The sequence below is a fragment of the Vulpes lagopus genome, chromosome 11 (genome assembly GCF_018345385.1).
Source record: "Vulpes lagopus strain Blue_001 chromosome 11, ASM1834538v1, whole genome shotgun sequence".
NCBI lineage: Eukaryota > Metazoa > Chordata > Mammalia > Carnivora > Canidae > Vulpes > Vulpes lagopus.
In genome coordinates, this window is record NC_054834.1 from 95,594,058 (window position 1) to 95,613,469 (window position 19,412).

The 19,412-nt window shown below is 35.5% G+C and overlaps 1 protein-coding gene across 2 annotated transcripts in view; it reads right to left on the reverse strand.

The window, feature by feature from the left end:
• Positions 1-19,412, reverse strand: part of SLC25A12 (solute carrier family 25 member 12) — a 99,062-nt gene that overhangs the window by 26,395 nt on the left and 53,255 nt on the right. For both annotated transcript variants that reach the window (XM_041721755.1, XM_041721756.1), the window contains 8 exons: positions 17,922-18,068; positions 15,632-15,770; positions 14,695-14,788; positions 12,885-12,969; positions 6,376-6,457; positions 4,958-5,116; positions 1,589-1,641; positions 1,261-1,341 (listed from right to left, as the gene is read on the reverse strand). In XM_041721755.1, the coding sequence (XP_041577689.1) occupies positions 1,261-1,341; positions 1,589-1,641; positions 4,958-5,116; positions 6,376-6,457; positions 12,885-12,969; positions 14,695-14,788; positions 15,632-15,770; positions 17,922-18,068 (840 nt within the window). The remainder of the gene's footprint in view (positions 1-1,260; positions 1,342-1,588; positions 1,642-4,957; positions 5,117-6,375; positions 6,458-12,884; positions 12,970-14,694; positions 14,789-15,631; positions 15,771-17,921; positions 18,069-19,412) is intronic.

Here is a 19,412-nt window from a genome sequence, read left to right on the forward strand (position 1 = left end):
ACTTAGATTTCTGGCAAACGTGTGCATGAGCAGTGGCAAAACTGAACTTAGAAACTTCTTAACGAAACTAAACTGAACCACTGAGAAAAAATACTTAGGATTCGCAAACATTCTCTCATTTGAAGAGAAGCAATTACAGCTTCTCATTGTGGTAAAGGAAGAGGAGAAACTACATTTTTCGTGATCTGATTAAACAAAGGTCTTATTTTTATGTTATTTGTCCTTCATAAAAAAAGAAAGTCAGCCAAAGAGGTGAGTTTTCTTCCTGAAAATGCACTTGGACGGACATGCGTGCAAACATACACACAAATGCACATATATACATACACACACACACACACACACACACACACACACACACAGCCCAAGTCACCTTTTCAATAGGAACTTTGGTTGCACAAAGGTGAGGACCCAGGTATGTACCAGGCTGACAAATCTCATCAAAAAGAATCCAGTGCAGCCGCTCTCTCTGACCCTTGGGGCATCTTTGCTGAATTAAAAGCTGCAAAGGTCATTGACCTCATCACCTCAAGTTCCACAAGCAACTGAGGAGGGTTTAGCCAGGACTGTCAGCCAGTTCAACTGGAAGTTATTAAGGGTTTCAGGGACAAAATGGACTAAATAAATCTTAAACAATTATGTAGTAACAAATTTGAAATGAACACCACAAATAAAATTAGTTGAGCTACAAACTTAGATTTGAGAATTGGTCCAAATCCAATGTCATGCTCACACTTTAAAGAGAGAAACCTTTGTGCTCTAAGTAAATATAATCTGAATCTCTGCATTCAGAATTTAATAGCCTTAACATAATTATGGATATTTGCTATAACCTCTGGTCCCTAAAGAAGGAAAATTATAATCATACCACAATGGTTTACTCAGTCCTACACCTAAAATCTAAGAGCCCAATTAATCAGTCGTCTCACACTTAAAGTTCCAGACAATGTAAATGTATGGGAACTTTATCCATTACTCTTATTTTCTGTGATATTTAAGAATCAGAATTAGAACTTTAAAAAGTGTGGAAGGTAATGTCAGGAGCTTCTAAGAGTCAGAGCTCATAAAAATACTACCTCTTTTCTTCACTCAAAACCAATTAGATCATGCAATGATATTAAAAAGCATTCTTTACAATCACTGAGAAAATCTTAGAAATCCTTGAGTTCAGAAAGAATGTCACTCAGATATTATATCTAATGTGCAAAAAAGATTAAAGGAACATACTTGCCATGAGAAATGCCCAGTATTAATACTTACACAACCTCCAGCAAGGATTTCTGCTAAAAGTGGAATGGAGCCATCTCTTCTGGTAAATTTGTCCCGGACAAAATCATTAACCTAATCAGAAAGACAACATCTGTTAACCAGAATTCTCAACCACTTCCTTTACAGGTATGTTTTTGGTTTTCCAAGTCATCAAAATATCAATCTCATGATAAAATTAAAAATTATCAAATGCTTACATGTTTGTTGAAAGCTTTACAAACATCGTGATAGTGTGCCAGTCTCAGCAGCATCATCATTAATTTTTGGCTTAATGATAATCTAAACAAAATGACATAAATTCAATGAAAAAGAAACTTACAGTCAGTTTAATGGCCTTTTCTGGAGCAACCCCTATCAGTTGTGGTATCAGACCTAGGTAAACAGAGAGAAGCATTAGCAATATGAACATACTAGATGTGAATACACAATCCTGAAAAGTAAAGATTTCCCCTGCATTATTTGCCTATCAAACATTTTAGAGTTTTCATTAAAATATGGAAAAATGGATTATCCTAAAAACTCTGTACATGTATGTAATAATTACTTATGTCAAACATAATATGCTTTCTTGAGACTATAGATTCTCTCTTAAGCATGCTTCCTTTTGGGGCAGCCGGGTTGCTCAGTGGTTAGTGCCGCCTTCAGACCAGGGCCTGATCCTGGAGACCGGGGATCGAGTCCCGCATCAGGCTCCCTGCATGGGGCCTGCTTCTCCCTCTGCCTGTGTCTCTGCCTCTCTCTCTGTCTCTCCTGAATAGATAAATAAAATCTTTAAAAAAAAGAAAAAAAAAAACAGCATGCTTCCTTTAAAGCCTAGTTATCTAACATCTCCCAAAAAGTACCTGAGAAAGGAATGGAGCCCATGATCTTCTCTACTCCCAAACACTGCCAATAACAATGTAATCAAATTCCCTCCCTTTACAACCAACAACATACAAAAGTACAAAAACACTTTAGAGAAGCCCATGTTGTATGTTTGGAAAACCTTTGCAAGGCATGCTGCTGAATAGACCCAGATTTTGCCACAAATGATGCTATTACCTATGCAATAGCATATGGTGGCTTGGTTATTACAGAATATCAACTTCCATAATTTTCTCTTCAGAGAAAACCAGAATTCAGTACTCATTTATCTTAAAGGAAGCCAAAACTGCAAAGAAAAATGCAGTTTTAAGTATCAGTTAATGGATATCTTCGACAAGCAAAAACATATGCCTCCCGCATTCTTATTTACTAATATATGTCAAACTTAAGACTTTTCAAAAGAATCTTCTTAAAACAAAGGAAATCATTATTCTCAGAAAGTTAAATTTCCCAGGCTGGCTGCAAACTGGAAAAGAAAAAATATACAAACAATTCAACATCTGTAGATATTCATAAGGCTCAGCTTTCTAAAGCACACAGATTATCCAAATTGCTGGCGTACATTTTTTGCATACATTTTTTAAAGATGCTAACAATAAACATTCTATACCCTTTAAATCACTCAGCCATGGGGGAGTTATATATGTGTTTGCACACTCACTGCTGATCTTAAGCCTACTTTGAGGATACTGCTGAGTGATTTTCTATGAGTTGAGAGCCAGAAGTAATCATACATACAGGCTACTGTCAGTCAAACGGAATTATCAATGACAAACACAAATCTGCACACACCTTTAACGGGCAGCAGACTGATTTAAAAGAATAAATCAGCAGATGGCAGTCTTAACTTTCTAACCTTCGTGATTATGAGGACCTATTACTTTTAATCTAACTTCCATACAACCATGTCAGCATGTATATTTGTTTTACAACTTGCCTCAATAAGGCTCATGGAATTTTAATAAAGTACTGATTTATGTCATTTTATCACTATTGCCTGCAAAGAAATTTAAGCTAATCTGTCAACAATTTTGTCAATCATCTGACAGAATAATGGACCAGTTCTAAGCAATATATGACAATCTCAATAATCATAGTGTTCACATACAGGACTCCTACAATCTTCTCCCTAATACAAGAGTCTCTCATTTAAAGAACTGATTTTATCAGCTCACATCCTGAATAAAGCTAACAATCCCTCCACCTCTCCCCACCTCCAAACTTGCCATATCAGACCCATTTAATTAATATGATACCTCTCCGAAATGAAATTTTCAGTAAGCATCCATCCATTGAGAAGGCTAAAGTGTGCAGTATATATCTAGGTTAGTTTCTTTTTTTTTTTTTTACGTTACTTTCTAATAGAGAACATTCTCTAACAAGTATACCAAGGAGGAAGAAAGGTTATTATTTAACAAGGACAGATTGAAGATGACAAAGGAAAAACAACAACAACCTTAGTACCACTCAACCCTCCTTAAATTCTTCATTAAATAAAATCTAGATATGCAGGATTTAATACATCTTAAAATAAGCATTTCCATGCACAAATCTGCATCCTGGACAACACACATTTTTTTCCACTAGAATTTAGAAACTAGAGTTCTGAATATTTGAGTAAAATTAATTACATTCATTCTAAAGAGCAGGCTATTTGAGCCTAGTTTGATTTCAGAACCACTCTTATTCTATATAATGCCAAAAATGAACATCCTCATGACCCTCTCCTCTAAATATATCACAGATACATTTTTCACTTGAGTATCTGCAAATAATGCTAACCAGATGTATTTTTTTTCCTCCTGTCTATGAGCAGACGCTTTGCACAGGTCCAATCTTTCTTTCCAAGGAAGAGGTTCTAAGCCAAACAGTTCAACAGAGCTCAGAGTGAGCTAGGGATTAATGAGATTTTGTGCGCAAACAAATAAGTATGGTAAATTACATAAACGATCTGGACTTGAGCTTGTAGAGAATATTTTCAAAGAATTCCAAGTGGCGCCCAAAGGGATTAAAAAATTAATCTCCCTCCCAAAGGAAACCCTAAATTCTAATGTGAAAACATATACATGAAAGTCATTCCCTCTCCAAAGAGAACAAGTTCCTACAAAGCCGATGGGGGTGGGGAGAATTCTACAAGGGGTTGTTGCCTCTGATGCTGACAGCACTGTGCTCAGCCTCAACTTGGTGGCAACATTCCCTGCAAAAGAAAATCTCTCTGCTTTTACTCAGTGCCTCTGAGGTAAGGGGAGGAAAGGAGAGAGAATGAGATTTGGAGCCAAAGATTTTCTTTTATTCACTTTTTTTTTTTAACTTCAGATGACTCACTGGAAAAAAAGACTTATGAATGGTCTTCTTGGAAGAGACAAACACATCTGATATCTCTTTCAATTGAAACAAGTGCATAGAGGGTAAACTTACCTTCCAGTAACAGCCTGACTTCAATTTCACAGAGAAGAGGTTCATCTCTCTTCCCTAACTCTTTGAGAAAACCATCTATTTCTTAGCTGCCATCCTTTATTCAACCTGCACACCAGTGCCTAAGTTTGTAAGAGCAGAGTGACCATAAGCCCATGTTGGAACAAATGCAGGATTTGGATTCCATGAAATATAAATATCAGGAAGAAGAAATGAAGGCTTTGTCTGTAGACTAATATTGCTAGTTACCAACAAGAATGTAAAAAGGGAAACAAAACAACAAGAAAATAAAAAGAGAAAAACAACTCTAGGTCTGACTGGACGAACTAATTTTCATAATGACGGAGTTAAGATCTGCTGCTGGAGAGATAAAATCACTAACTTCAGCAGCTGAGATATGCTTACTCACCTCGGTAGAGTCCAAAGAAGCCCTCATAACGTAAGACTTTTTTAAAACAGTCAAAACTGTTTTTGTACATCAGCTCCCCAACAACAGAGCCAGTGCCACGCTGGTTTTGCATGCGGGTCTTCACCAGATCTATAGGATACACTGCAGTGGCTCCCACGGCTACAAATAAAACAGTTTTTAGGCTTAAAGGAGAGCGCAATTAAATGGAGGATCTTTAAGGACAACAAATCTCATCTCAAAGGACTAGAAAATAAAACACAAAAAAGAGACCATGTGTTATTTTTTTCCTTTTCTCGTACATGGTAAAGGATGACAGGCTAGCAATTGAGATCCATAAATACAGCTGCTTCAGAGAACAACTGCAGTGGATTTTCAAGTCATCACCAACATCAGATAATCAAGACTTGATTTTCTGTAACAACATGAAACTGTTGTATGTAACATATTTGTTTATATTTTCCATTTGATGCCTAAATGCTATACCTTGTACCCCTTTAAAATAACCACATATGTACACACAGGTAGCTTTAATTTTAAAACTTACTTTACTAAAGCATTTTGGTAAATTAATCTTAGCTATGAGCATAATATTGGAACTACATCTCAACATGACCCTATCCCTTTGTATAGAATTTGGTCTTTAAAAAAAAGAAAAGGCCAGGTTTTAGAGTTTCTCAGAGATTGAAAAATTTATAAAATGAATTAGTGTTATATTATTCCACTGCTGAAAACCAAAACATGTTCTGCAACTTCTAAAACTGAAACCAAAAAGAAAAAAATAATAGTTTCATTGGTTCAGGCTTGTTTTGAAAAATCATAAGCATTTTAATCACACCTCCTAGATTCTACTCAACAAAGCAACTTCAGATTCTACACATTTTCTACAGAGAGATTTAAGCAAAAAAAAAAGTCTCTCAAATTTTGCCCAGGAGCCAGGAGGGGAGGTTCCTTTTAGCAAATAGCAGCTGTAAGTCTAGATATTCTCAAGCAGTAAAAAGAGAGAGGAAAAAAACATAAGTAGAAATGCAAAGGTGAATCACCTTAGGAGGTTATTTTATTTCATAAGGTTCTGGGATTTGTATCCCAAATCTGGATTTCCTACCTGCCTTTGCCCCCAACACCATTAACACAGTATTATTCCATTTCTTCATATGGTTCTAACCAGGATACTTAAGGTGAGTGCAGCACACATCCAGACTTTCACTTTATTACAAAGGTTTTGTCCTGAAGACAGACTGGAGCCAGAGGGGCCATGGTTGTGTTACAAGTCCTATGATCACAGGTAAAAATAAAGAACACTTTGGAAAGCTCTGCAGTCAAGTCCTACAGCAATAAACTGCACCTCTGCTGATCTGTCTCAGTCTAATGAGATATTACATTAACACAAGCTTGGAACAGCACACAGCCATGTCACTCACCTCCAGCAACTGAGCCCAGCGTGAATCTATAAGCAGACTCGGCAATCTGGAGCCAGATAGGCCTGCCTAAACCGTGAGATTGCTGTGGACAGGAAAACATGTAAAAAGAAAAAAAAAAAAAAGGAAAAGTATAAGGCAAATTTAAAAAGCTACAATTCAGCTATTTTAAGATTTTAAAATAGATACCTTGATTAGCATTTAAAAACCACATCCAGCCAAATAGATACAGTTGCTTTTTTCTCTCCCATTTTTTTTTTACAAGCCTATTAATACCTGATTTGTCTGCTCCTATTGGGGAATACACTATCATTCCAGAGAAATGACTCTTTTAGGCAAATGAATATTTAAGGTATAAAATCTTTTCCCCCTTTCTTTACTTTAGCCAACTTAAAAATTTTAAATATTTGTAAAATGTACAAAAACTACCTCGAGGGGCACCTGGGTGGCTCAATAGGTTAAGTGTCCAACTCTTGATTTCAGCTCAGGTCATGATCTCAGGGTCCTGAGACTGAGCCCCCTGTGGGGCTCCATGGTCAGTGAAAGTCTGCTTGAGATTCTCCCTCTCTTTCTGCCCCTCTTCACCCTGCTTGCTCACTCACTGCACTCTCTCTATAAAATAAAGTCTTCAAAAAAAAAAAACAAAAACCCACAACTTGATTCCTAAGTCAGAGAGTACTGATCATAATCTACCTTCTCTAACAACAGAAAGTCATCATATTCCTAGGTCCATCAGTTACTGCATCAAGATCTAATGCAGCTGTTTGTGCTATCTTCCCATGCCTCACAGACATTACTTCTTTCATCAACAGCCTCTCATCTATTAGGGCTAGAGAAATCACATAACTAGGATTGTTAGAATTATATGTAAAGCAAAGCCAAGTGCTTCTCTTTGGGGCTAAAGTGAAAATCTTTAATAACTACTATTTCAACTGTTCAGAGCCTTGGCCCCTTATTTCTGGCTTTGCAGGCTCACCACTGCAGTTATCACTAATTAACTACAGTATTTCTGACCTATGTTACTAAGCATTTCCTCTCCCAGACCCATCTATTCTCCAGTTATACCTATGCAAAGAAAACACCTGAGGGGCTTAAAAAAAAAAAAAAAAAAACTGGGGCCTGGAGCTTATCTATTTTTTAAAGGTTTCAAATCATTATGCTGTGCAGTTAGGTTGAAAACTACCCATATTTATAGCTCTGACATAGAATCTGTGATGACAATGATGCAAAGGGAAAAAACCCTATTGTGACTCAGTGTTATTTCATAGGTATCCCACAGCATAGAAGATCTAAAATAATTGATCTATACTTGTCTTCCAGTTTTGTTCTGTAATATTTGCTTTATGAAGACAGCAGTTATGCTCTATAAACAATTTGAGATGAAAGAATAAAATATTTGGTTTATCATCAAGCAAACCTGAAAAATATTAACTTGGAATAACCTTTTAAAAATAAACACAGCATAAAAAGCTTAGATATGCTCATTAGAATAATTTAATGGAGAGGGAATCCATGCCTAAAATCTAAAAGAAGGTAAAAAGCCAATCCACTCTGACTTGCTTTCATCTGTACAATTTCTTCAAAGCTGAATTAACCAAGCTAAATATGGCAAACCCAGATATTTACAAATAATTTGAGAAGCAGCCTACAGAAAAGTTTTATCTGCTTCTTGTTTTGTAAATTCTGTACCACAATAAGCATGTTTACAGTTTTTAACCAAAGCATCTGATCCCTAAATATTTAACATTTGATTTTTATCTCTATAGGCAGATATCTTTTAAAAGTTCATTATGCTTGCCAGTACTGTGGTTCAATAAATTCTAGAGTAAAAAGGAAAATAAACAATGTTTGATGAAGAGTCAAAATGAAACACTTGGAAAACTCTTGGCAAAAAAAAAAAATTGGTAGAATATTATTTCAAATAATATCAGTACATATTTTATAAATCTCAACTATCAAAATATACGAAATTTACTATAATCTAATTAGGTGAAAGTATACATCTATTACATACAAAACTGAATTTAGTTTGTGGAAGAAACCATTAAAAGGTGGAAAATTACAGAGTAGTACATTATCATGATCTTGTAGGAAATACATTTTTCCTACCAAGTTAGCTCAAGCAACTACACAGCCATCCATTATGTTTAATTTACATGCTGTAACAAAAGTGAGCAATTAATAATTAGAAACTGATATTTTTATTTGAAATCTAATAATAGAACAGGATATTTTAACAAAATCCTGAGTATAAGCCTAATTTGATTCATTCATAGAATAGCAAAAAATGGGCCATTCAAAAAGATAATTGCTTTTTGTTCTCTTTATCACTATAATAATAATAATTTTAGACTGTTTAGAGATTTACTATCTCCTAAAGGATGAAAGTACTTTACCAAGCACTCAAGACCTGTGCCCTAATGCAGCCCTCAGGGACCCAGTGTTTTTTAATCTTCTGTAAATAAATTCCATTGTGAGACCATCAGGAGGATAGAAGTCTCCATCATTCTTTTAAGTGAACAGCTCCAACAACTGTTTAAGATCAAACACTCCTGCCAGGAAGATTTTAAGCACCTAATCTCAATATATAATTTCATTTATAAAGTCATATACATGTTCCATTGTACTACAGAAATCTAAGTGGCATATGCTTATTAAATTACATATAGTATGCCTTTTAAACATATACAAAAGTAGAAATTATAAAAGAATGAAATGAAGTAAAGTGATTTTTTAAGTTTTATTTTCATTTATTAATCCAAAAATCTTTTTGGTTATCACTTCAATGCATTACATTGACTATGCTTCAGTGAATTTTTTAAAAATTGTTTGAACAAAGGGAAGCTAACCAGTTAATTCTGATACTCTGTTTCAAAGATAACAGTTGAAAACACAATGTGTATCTTCAAGGCAAAGATGTTTTTAACATCACATATTTTGAAGAAATTTAAGTAACAGCATTTTAGCTTAAATTTAAAAAACTTTAAAATCAATGTGGCTATTATGCTACCTTTTAAACACAGGCAAATATGGGTTTTTTAAAAAGTTTTTATTTAAATTCCAGTTAGTTAACACACAGTATATTAGTTTCAGTAGTACAATATAGTGATTCAGTACTTCCATACATCACCCGGTCCCCAATGCAAGTGTCTTCCTTAAAATCTATCACTTATTTCACCCATCCCCACACCCACCTCACCCCTGGTAACCATCAGTTTGTTCTATCCAGTTCAGAGTCTGTTTCTTGGATAGCAAATACATTTTTAATATGCACATAAAACTTTTTTCCAAAATGGAGTTTCTCAATCACAAAACTGTGAAAATAAGCCTCATTCTCATAGATTATTATTTTCAACCATATTCCTTTCAAAAGAAGATGCTGAATTAAATTCATAAAATTAAAAAAAAAAAAAATATATATATATATATAAATTCATAAAATAAAAGAGCTATGATCCCCGATTAGAATCAAGTAACCACTAATTTTGACATGGAAAGTCTCTCCTATGTTCAACGACATATATTTTCTTTACCCTCCTTTCCTTTAAAGAATGTTTATAAGTCCTACAAAATCCTATGAAAACTGAAGATTATAGTGCACTTTAATTCTTAGCTAAGAACATCTCTATTAATACAAAACACCTAAACGCCTTTTGGTCTCTGCCCTTATTAAACAGCATTTTTTTAAAGTACAATATATTTAAAAATAATAATAATAAAGTAATATATGGTCAGTAAGAAGGTTTTTTTAAACTTAGCACTGTAACTTATGGTTCACTTGTATTCGGGTATGTAAATTAATTTAATTAATGCTATGGATTTCACTTCATGAATATTCATAAGTAGAATGCTACTGTAGCTGTCATCCCTGTTAATGACTGTGTACTGAATTTTTAGCATTTAGGCTGAAAGAAAAATACTCAGCACTAAGAAGAAGATCGCCTACCGTGAGCAAATGGGCCAAAGGAAAAGGCACTCTTCCCTTAAGGTTATGATTATGATCATGAAAGTGATATTTAACAAGATTAATTAAGTGTTTTTCAAAGCAAAATAAGAGTTGAGGATCTCGACTGATTTTTAATCTGCTCCCTAAGTATATGTGAATGATAGGAAATGATTTGAGACCTCATTTGGATAATAGAAAGTTCTTGCGCTTTTGTTATTGAATGTACCTCATTCTATAAATGAGAATTAGGTAAGGCGAGATCATGCCCATGAACAAGTCAAACTACCTGCCCAAACCAAGTTACTTCAGGTTTTTATGCCAACCCAAAAAAGAGAACTGCCCCCTTCAAAATAGCACACTATTAATGGAGAGAAGAAAAGGAAGGAAAACCCAATCATTTTTATACTGAACATACAAGGGGAGAAGAAAAAGGCTAGATTTTAATATCTACTGAAATGTATTATTGGAATGGCAAAATAAGCATAGAGAAAATAAAACAAAATTCTTTGCCTGCAAATCACACCTGGATTTGAATTCAATATTCTTGGCCTTACAAAACAAGATTTAAGGGTCTATAGGTTTTTTCTTTTGTCTTTTAGATACCACATGTAAGAGAATCAAATGGTATTTGTCTTTTAACTTTTTTTTTTTTTTTTTGACTAACTTATTTCACTTAGCATAATACTCTCTAGGTCCATCCATGGTGACACAAATGGCAATATCTCACTCTTTTTTTATGGCTGAATAATATTCATGTGTGTGTGTGTGTGTGTGTGTGCGTGTGAGCATGTGTGTATACATACCACATCTTTCTTATCCATTCATCTACTGATGGACACTTGGGTTACTTCCATATCTTGGCTGTTGTATATAGTGGTTGCCAGAGGAAAGGTGGGGGGGATGGGCAAAAATAGATAAAGGGGATTAAGCAGTACAAACTTCCGGTTATAAAATAAATACATCACAGAGATGAAAAGTACAGCATAGGAAATATAGTCAGTAATATTTTAAGCTATATTAGTAAACATTAACACTGAAAAAAATCTCCTTTTGAAATATATATTTTATTTCAAAGCAAATTTTTATAACTGTACACTACAAAATACAAAATTAAATTCACTATGCTCTTTAAATATTTCAATGCCTCGATGATTTAATAATTTTATTATATTTTATAAATCAATGAGTTGGAATAAATCTATTTTTTTTTTTTAAAGGATCTGAGAACATATAGGGAAAATACACTTTGATGACAGCAGGTAAGAATTTTTTTGCTTTTTTTTTAAGGAAGCTAAACTGTAATGGGTTATAGATATATTTTAATCTGTAGGGAGCTTTATTCCATTCCAGGAAAAGAAAGTATTAACATAAAATATAGATATAAAAGCAATATTTTCTATCTTCAATCTACTTATCTGACTAAAAAGTACTTGTTTATTATGTAAAGTAGAACTGGAAATTCTAATTAGCTTCAGAGGCAGAATCATTCCATGGAGCTCAAGTAGAAGAAAATTTCCTACCAAAATTTCCCAGAGTGAACCACACTCACATGCCTGATCTTTCACTAGCACATGTAGCTATTCATCTGTGGCAGCAATGAAGAAAAAAAAGAGTTGGGCTCTTTCTGTGGCATGCCTATTTAGTTTTTTTCCTCTCTCCTTGTTTCTGGTCCTTTTCCTGTCTGCCCAAACCCCTTCAATGTCTCCTAGGGCACCATAGTCCCCTAAGGAATCATGTGGGACATAGACCTCATCTAGTAGAGCAGGGAAATAACAGGAGGACAGGCAGTAGCCCTCCTAACCCTCCTCCACACACAAAGCCATGTGACCATCACTACAAATCAAGCTTCCTCCAAGTGCTACAGAAGTTAAGAGTTTCAATTTAAAACAAGACTTAAAAAAAAACCCAAAACCTGTTCCATTCTATAATTTTTTTTTCCATTCTACTCTTCCACAAAGTATCATGGGGTTTATTTTCCCATTAAAATAGTATTTTTGAAATCAGAAATGAGACTGTATTAACTTTGTGGGACTCAGAAGCTACTGTTTAAATCATTCTTTAAGAAAAAATGATAATATTTTATTAAAAATGCAATAATAGTCAAAGTTTTCTTTTCTGGTTCATTAATTACATAGTGTTCCTGTGTTATAATCTATAAAGCACAATCTCAGTGAAAGATTTACTTCATTAGAAGAATGTTTTGTATTTTAAAAACCCTATAAATATCAGCCTAATGATTCAAAAGGAACTTAACACTAATATTTAAATGTCACTATACAAATGAAAGGCAAAGACTGCTAGTTCTAGGGAGAAGGAAGTCAAGCCCATGTATGTTTGCTCTCTTATTTTCCTTATCTTAATAGCTAAAATTAAAAAAAAAACACATAAATTTAGTCCCCCATAAAAATACTTCATGAGGGCAGGGGTAACAGTTCTATAAAGGTAATCTGTGAGCTAAGTAGAGCTTCTTTCTGGAAAGTAGTCTTTAATTTTCATAGCATTCAGAAGCTCTAAGCTGTCATGTACATAGGATTCCAGCATTTTTGAAGGTGGTTCTACCTCCTACCTGTCTCTGGAGCTCTGCCAAGTTGTAAGGTAAGGCCCCCTCAGCCAACGGTGCTATTCTCTCAATATCTGCCAAAGTCAAGCGCCTTCAGGCAAAAATAGGAGAAAGGAAAATTGTTAGACACCAACACTCTCATACCAAGATCATATTTCTTCAGAAAAAAAAAAAAGGATTGGAGAAAAGAACTGTGCTTTAAAAGTAGTTTTTCCCTATTCACACAGATCATGAAGATAAATAAAGGCCCAAGTTCCCACAACAAAAAGCAAAGACCTCAGAAAAAATATGTAGAGTGCACAAAGTTAATAATACTCTATGATAGATAATAAAAGTAAAAAACTAATTTTTACCAGAAGTATCGACTTTGACAGTTAATATGTACTAACCATATCCCTTTAGTGTACATATTTAATGCACAGGCACAAAGTACTTTGAGAAGGATAAACGCACAAAAGTGATCAATATTGGTGGTCTTTAAAGAAAGGCACAAAAGGTAGAAGAGAGAGTTTTTTCAGCACCCTCTTTTTAAGCTCCAAGTTTCAAAACATGCACTACTGTTTTCAAAAAATTTATTTAAAAATCAATACATTCCATGAACAAGGTAGATCACTTCAGATCCAGTTTTGAGAAGCACTTTTTTGAAACTGTTTATTTCATGAAGGAAGGCTCAGAATCTTTACTAAATCTATGAATTCTACATGGATGAAACATGGCCTGATACTTCATGTCAGTCACCAAAGATAGGCTGCTACGTTTAGTGTCACCTCCAGCCCAACAATTCATTATGTAGCATGAAGGCAATAAATCACCCAGGTGTGGGGGGTTTGGGGGGCTCAGTTGGTTAAGTGTCTACCTTCAGCTCAAGTCATGATCCTGGGGTCCTGGGATTGAGCCCTGCATCGGACTTCCTGCTCAGTGAGGAGTCTGCTTCTTCCTCTCCCTCTGTCCTTCCCCCTCTGCTTGTGCATGCTCTCTCTCTCTCAAGCTAATAAATAAAATCTTTAAAAATTTTTTTTAAAAATCACCCATGTATACTCAGCTTCTACTAGTCCTCAGGTCCAGGTATTCCTATACTTAACTACTAAAGGCATCTAAAAAATCTTACCACTTAATAAAGCATAAGTCCCCATTACACAAACCCTGCCAGAGATAAAGGTTTTTCTTTTCGATTTGCAAAAGAACTTTGCAAATTAAAAACTCTCAATATGCTTTGTTTTTTTAATGTATAAAATGGGGGCATAAAACATCTGAGCTTGTCCATGATGCTAACTCTGATAATAATGTCACAGGCATATTTCACGAAAATGATACCCTCACAAAATGACATTTACCATTCAGTAAAATGACCATTTACAATGAACCAAAAAGATAAGGCTCCTGAACATGTAGTTCAGTTTATTTGATAAATTTAGGCAAATTTTCACAAGTATCTTACATTTAATCCAGTACAGTTGAAATCCATTTTTCCCATCCTTCTCTTTCTTCTTACTCCCTGACTCACTGTTTTCTTCCTTCCCCCATTTCCCTCTCTCAGGCCCCTTAAGCCCTTGCTCTTTCCTCTTACCTCCCTTTCTCCATCTCTTCCCTCTCCTCCTCTTGCTCTCTCTCCCTTTCCCTCTATCCATTTCCCCAACCTAAAAGTCTGTTTTCCTCTGTCTCTCCCTCCTTCCTTGTTACTCACATTGCCTATCTCTCTTGGAATTTGCAGACTGAATTAACTACTGTTAAAATGAACACAAAGCATCCCCCTGCTTCACATGTTAAACTAACTGTCCTAAAATAAGTATCATAAAGAATTATTAGAAATAGTTACCCTGTAGCATTATATAAGTCGGCAAGTTGGTAGAGGATATCAATTTCTAGTGGAGTGACCTGTCCATAGCGTATGGCACTCTGGGCAAATTCCTCTAAAAGAAAAAGAAAGTATTTAAAAATCTTAGCAGATTCTTCATATGCTTCTACCAACCATAATCTGAAAGCTAAAGACATCTTAGTATTATTTTAAAAATCTAAAACTGAATTTAAATACTTAAGTTCAACTATGAAATTCTGAAAGTTGGCAAAAGATAAAATGTTAACATCACAAACAGCAAAAACAGATACTTTAATTTCAAAGATAAAACAATCTCTTCAGAATCCTCTCTCTTATCTTGTATATTTGCTTTGATCTCCACCGTTACAAGATAAAAAAAAGAACTGGTTATTCTCCAATCATCTAAAACACCCTTTACAATATAGCAAAAAGAGTAGGTGTGCCCATCTTTCTGTGGCAACTCTTTCTTAGAACATACAAGCTGCTGCCACACTGCCAGTGACCAGTTTGACATATTGGGCCAAGGTTCTTTTCAAAACTGTCAAAGCCACTTTTCCATTCCTGACCCCAGCATCCCATTAATTCCACCTGGATTTTTGGAGACCATTATGGCTCAAGTGAAGCATGCACATATAACAACATATTTTCTAGATCTGGCTTCAGAGCAGTAAACTTAGATCAACTTCATGCCCTAGATAAAGAAAAGTGAAGGGCAGCCCTGGTGGCTCAGCAGTTTAGCGCAGCCTACAGCCCAGGGTGTGATCCTGGAGACCCAGGATCGAGTCCCATGTCAGGCTCCCTGCATGGAGCCTGCTTCTCTCTCTCTCTCTCTGTGTGTGTGTGTGTGTGTATCTCTCATGAATAAATAAATAAAATCTTAAAAAAAAAAAAAAGTGAAAATGTAGATTGAAATCAATATGTATTTTTAAACTCTTACCCTTTGTGACTTCAACATCTTTCCTTGTGCCAGCTAGAGTGCTATATATCTTACGGACAAGCTCCATGTTATTCAGTAAGGAGTTAAATGCATTGAAGTAGGAGAAGCTAACCTGATGTGAGATACTTCCTCCAGCTGCCTAGGAAATGACAACACGAAAAGTTTAAAAAGCAAATGAAAACAAAAAAAAAAAAACATGTTTAAAGACACTACACTTTTCTCAAAAGAAGATCCAAAGGAGTCTTCATTATTAAAGTGATTAACAACCAGTCCATAAATATAGAGAAAGTATCGTACTGAAACACTCAGTGCATTTCACGCCCTCAGGGAGGTCTATGTAATTTAGGTTTTAAGGAAGAAAGCAACATCTGGAAGTTGGACTTCACGGTTCATCTACCTATAAGGTCAGAAACAACAAATACAATTATCACAGATCAAAAACAATGGTTATTTAAACAGGATTTTCAAGATCCTCAACTATGGAACTCTTGCTAGTCCAGGATAATTCAAACATCAGTGTACAACATAAGGAGTATTTTTTAAACTCGCTTTTATTCTTATATACATACACAAAAAACTTTACATTATAAGACTATTTCACTGTAGCAACTCTCCTTTTTTTTTTTTTTAAGGCCACTGTTATAATTAAGATATTTAACTTCTGTGCTGGGCTCTGAATCTGCATCGTCAAAGATACAACTATCAAAAACTCCAAAAAATGTAGAGAAATCTAGGGAGGATTCATTCACCATAAAGTACATCTTTAGTGGAACAGGGCAGAAGAGGCTTTCTCATGCCTGGGGAGTAATGAGGAGCAATGTGGCCTTCATTACCCTGGCAGGGTGAGGAGATAAGTTCTCCCTCTCCCACCAGCTGGATATAAATTCAAAAGAGAATTTTTTTCATAGTTTTTAAAAGCCTAAATTCTAAGCCAGGAGTCAGAGGAACCCATATGATTGAAAACATTCTCTATTAAAAACTCAAAGAAATACTTATGGAAATACCAGCGTGACCTTAATCATAAAGGTCCACTAAGAATAGTGTAGGTAATGATGGGCAAATGCACCCATCCCTCACACACATGCCTTAACCCAAATATAGATGAATGTATATTAGCCTGAATTTGGATGCCAGTGACCCAAAAGCAGAACTCAAATTATTTAATACATTCCTTCAGGGACTGAAATGCCATTTGGTAAGCTGAAGCTATAATAAGTCTACGTAAGCCAATTGGAAAAGATTAAATGGGTCCCCTCACTCCAAGGCACTGAGTGAGTCCTTTTCTCCAGGATTTACTTTCAGTCCGCCCCCCCCCCCCCTTTTCTTTCCTTCCTTCTCTCATTTTTTGGCTGGGGTATGAGGTAAGGGTTCAGGGAGTGGGAGATGGGTGTCAAGGAGGTGAAATGTGTAGGACAAAGTGACATGCTCCATGTTCAAATTCACTGAAGAAAAAGAACAGAAGTTGATCTTTCTACCCCAGTCTAAATCAGGGATAATGATCTTCAGCTGAAACAACAAAAGCACTCATTGGCTTCCCTCCATTGAAAACAAGCAGCAATCAAAAACTTATACATAAGTACAATGCATGAACAAGAAAACTGGTAAGTGAGGAAAGTTTCACCACTCTTTGTGAGGAAGTGAATGACATCAGTTTGCTATTGGTCCAGATGATTACTTTGTAGAGATTAGCAGTTTGACAGAACAAAAAAAAAAAAGAAAAAAGAAAAAAAACTGTCTGGTCCATGCAGACTGAATGCACAGGTGAAGGGGCAGAGAGAGGAGGGAGCCACAGAGGCTGATGCCCACATATTTCCTCCATACCTTCTGCCACGGCCATGGTTATTAAAACAGTGTAGAGGCCAGTGATGATTCCTCTAGCAAACAGCACCCTGCAGGCAACAAAGGAAGGAGCCATCTTTATAGCAAGGCTTTGGGAGCCTAGTGGGATGGAAAGGCCAAGGTGAAGGCAGTAATGTCTGGGCCAGGTACTGCCCACTGGGAAAAGGTAATTATACACCCTTGTCTATAAACCCTGTTTTCTTTAGTTGGACTCTGTAAATGGAAATAAATAATTTGAAAATATAAGACAGCAAGACGGTGGCTCTGAAAAAGCTATAAGGGGAAAGACTATTCACCATCACCCCCACTTCCCTTACACAAACCTGTTTACCTTCTACATCCAAACATAAAGTTAGAATAGAGAGTCAGATGGGTCCAAGGAGGCAAGCCAGGACCCAATAGTTCAAAATTTTTAAGGAAACAGAAAATGAAATACTTGCTTTCTACTTACTGAAACTAAGTTCTCCTCCACAAAGGGAGTAAGCATGTGAGATCGAATGGTAACCATGATGTCACTGAAATCCAGACCGGAAATCACACCACTTTTGCTTTTGTCTTTCAGCGCAAAGGCTTGTCTTGCATGTTCCAATTGTAGCTCCTGGAGAGAAAAGTTAGAAACAGGACATTAGATTGGTCAAAGTACATTGCAACTGCATTTTTTGAAAAGGACAGATATTCTTCCCATAAGTGCACTTACTACAGAAATGAACACTGCACAGCTCTGAATTTACAATTAAAACTTTTTGATTTCTCTTAAAAGGAACATGTTTTCCTGAAAATGTACTACACAGTATTCATCAGGAAGAACAAAGCACAGCATGGAAATAAGGAAAAAGGGAGGAGAAAAAAAACCCTTTATTTACTTGAAAAGTTTCCAGCACTGAAAACAGTTCTTAATTTTTAAAATGTATTCTCTTCTGCCTGAAGGCATTTTTATCCAAGAGTAATTTCTGAATTAAAAGTTTAGATTCAGGATGCCTGGGCAGCTCAACGGTTGAGCGTCTGCCGTGGGCGCAGGTCATGATTCTGGGGTCCTGGGATTGAGTCCCGCATTGGGCTCCCTGTAGGGAAACTACTTCTCCCTCTGCCTGTGTCTCCGCCTCTCTCTCTCTCTCTGTGTCTCTCATGAATAAATAAAGTCTTAAAAAAAAAAAAAAGGCAAGCTATGTTCAATATGCTCTAGATGTCAGTTGTAATATTTAACGTTATTTAAAACTTAATTCTTATTTTCTTTTAAGGGATAGCTTTTCTACATATGGGTGCTCAAATGAAATCTGAGGAATGCGTTCTTTGACCACAACAAAACTCGCACACAAGAAAGTGCCTGCCTCCTCCTCTAAAAGAAGCAATACATTTGCTCATAATCTCTTTCTCAAACAAAGCAAGTTTTTAAAATATTTTTTCTTAGCAGGTTGGCAGGCTAGAGACAAGTATATCAAACCTACTAAATCTTTCAGTAGTTGTAACTTTAAAAAATTAAACTATAACACTGAGGAAAACATCTAAAAACTTTAACATCTATCATCAAAAATTTAACTATTTGGATTTTCTTGAAAAGAGCAACAGGAGTGGAAAAACTGAAACTCAACTGGTAAATATGAAAGACAAAGAGTACAAATAAACACCCAGCATGACTTAACAAAGTTTTCTCTTCCCCTTCTACTTTTTTAAAATTTCACTCTATCAAGATAAAATTAACAAAATCATAAAGTGTGCAACATGGGACACACTGGGGAAGATTAAGTAACACATCCATCACCTCACAGTTACCTTTTTGTATGAGAACATTTAAGTTCCACTCTTAGTAAATTTCAATCATACGGGGGTGCCGGGGGGTATATAGTCAGTTAAACATCCAACTTTTTTTTTTTTTAAGATTTTATTTATTTATTCACAAGAGACACAGAGAGAAAGGCAGAGACACAGGCAGAGGGAGAAGCAG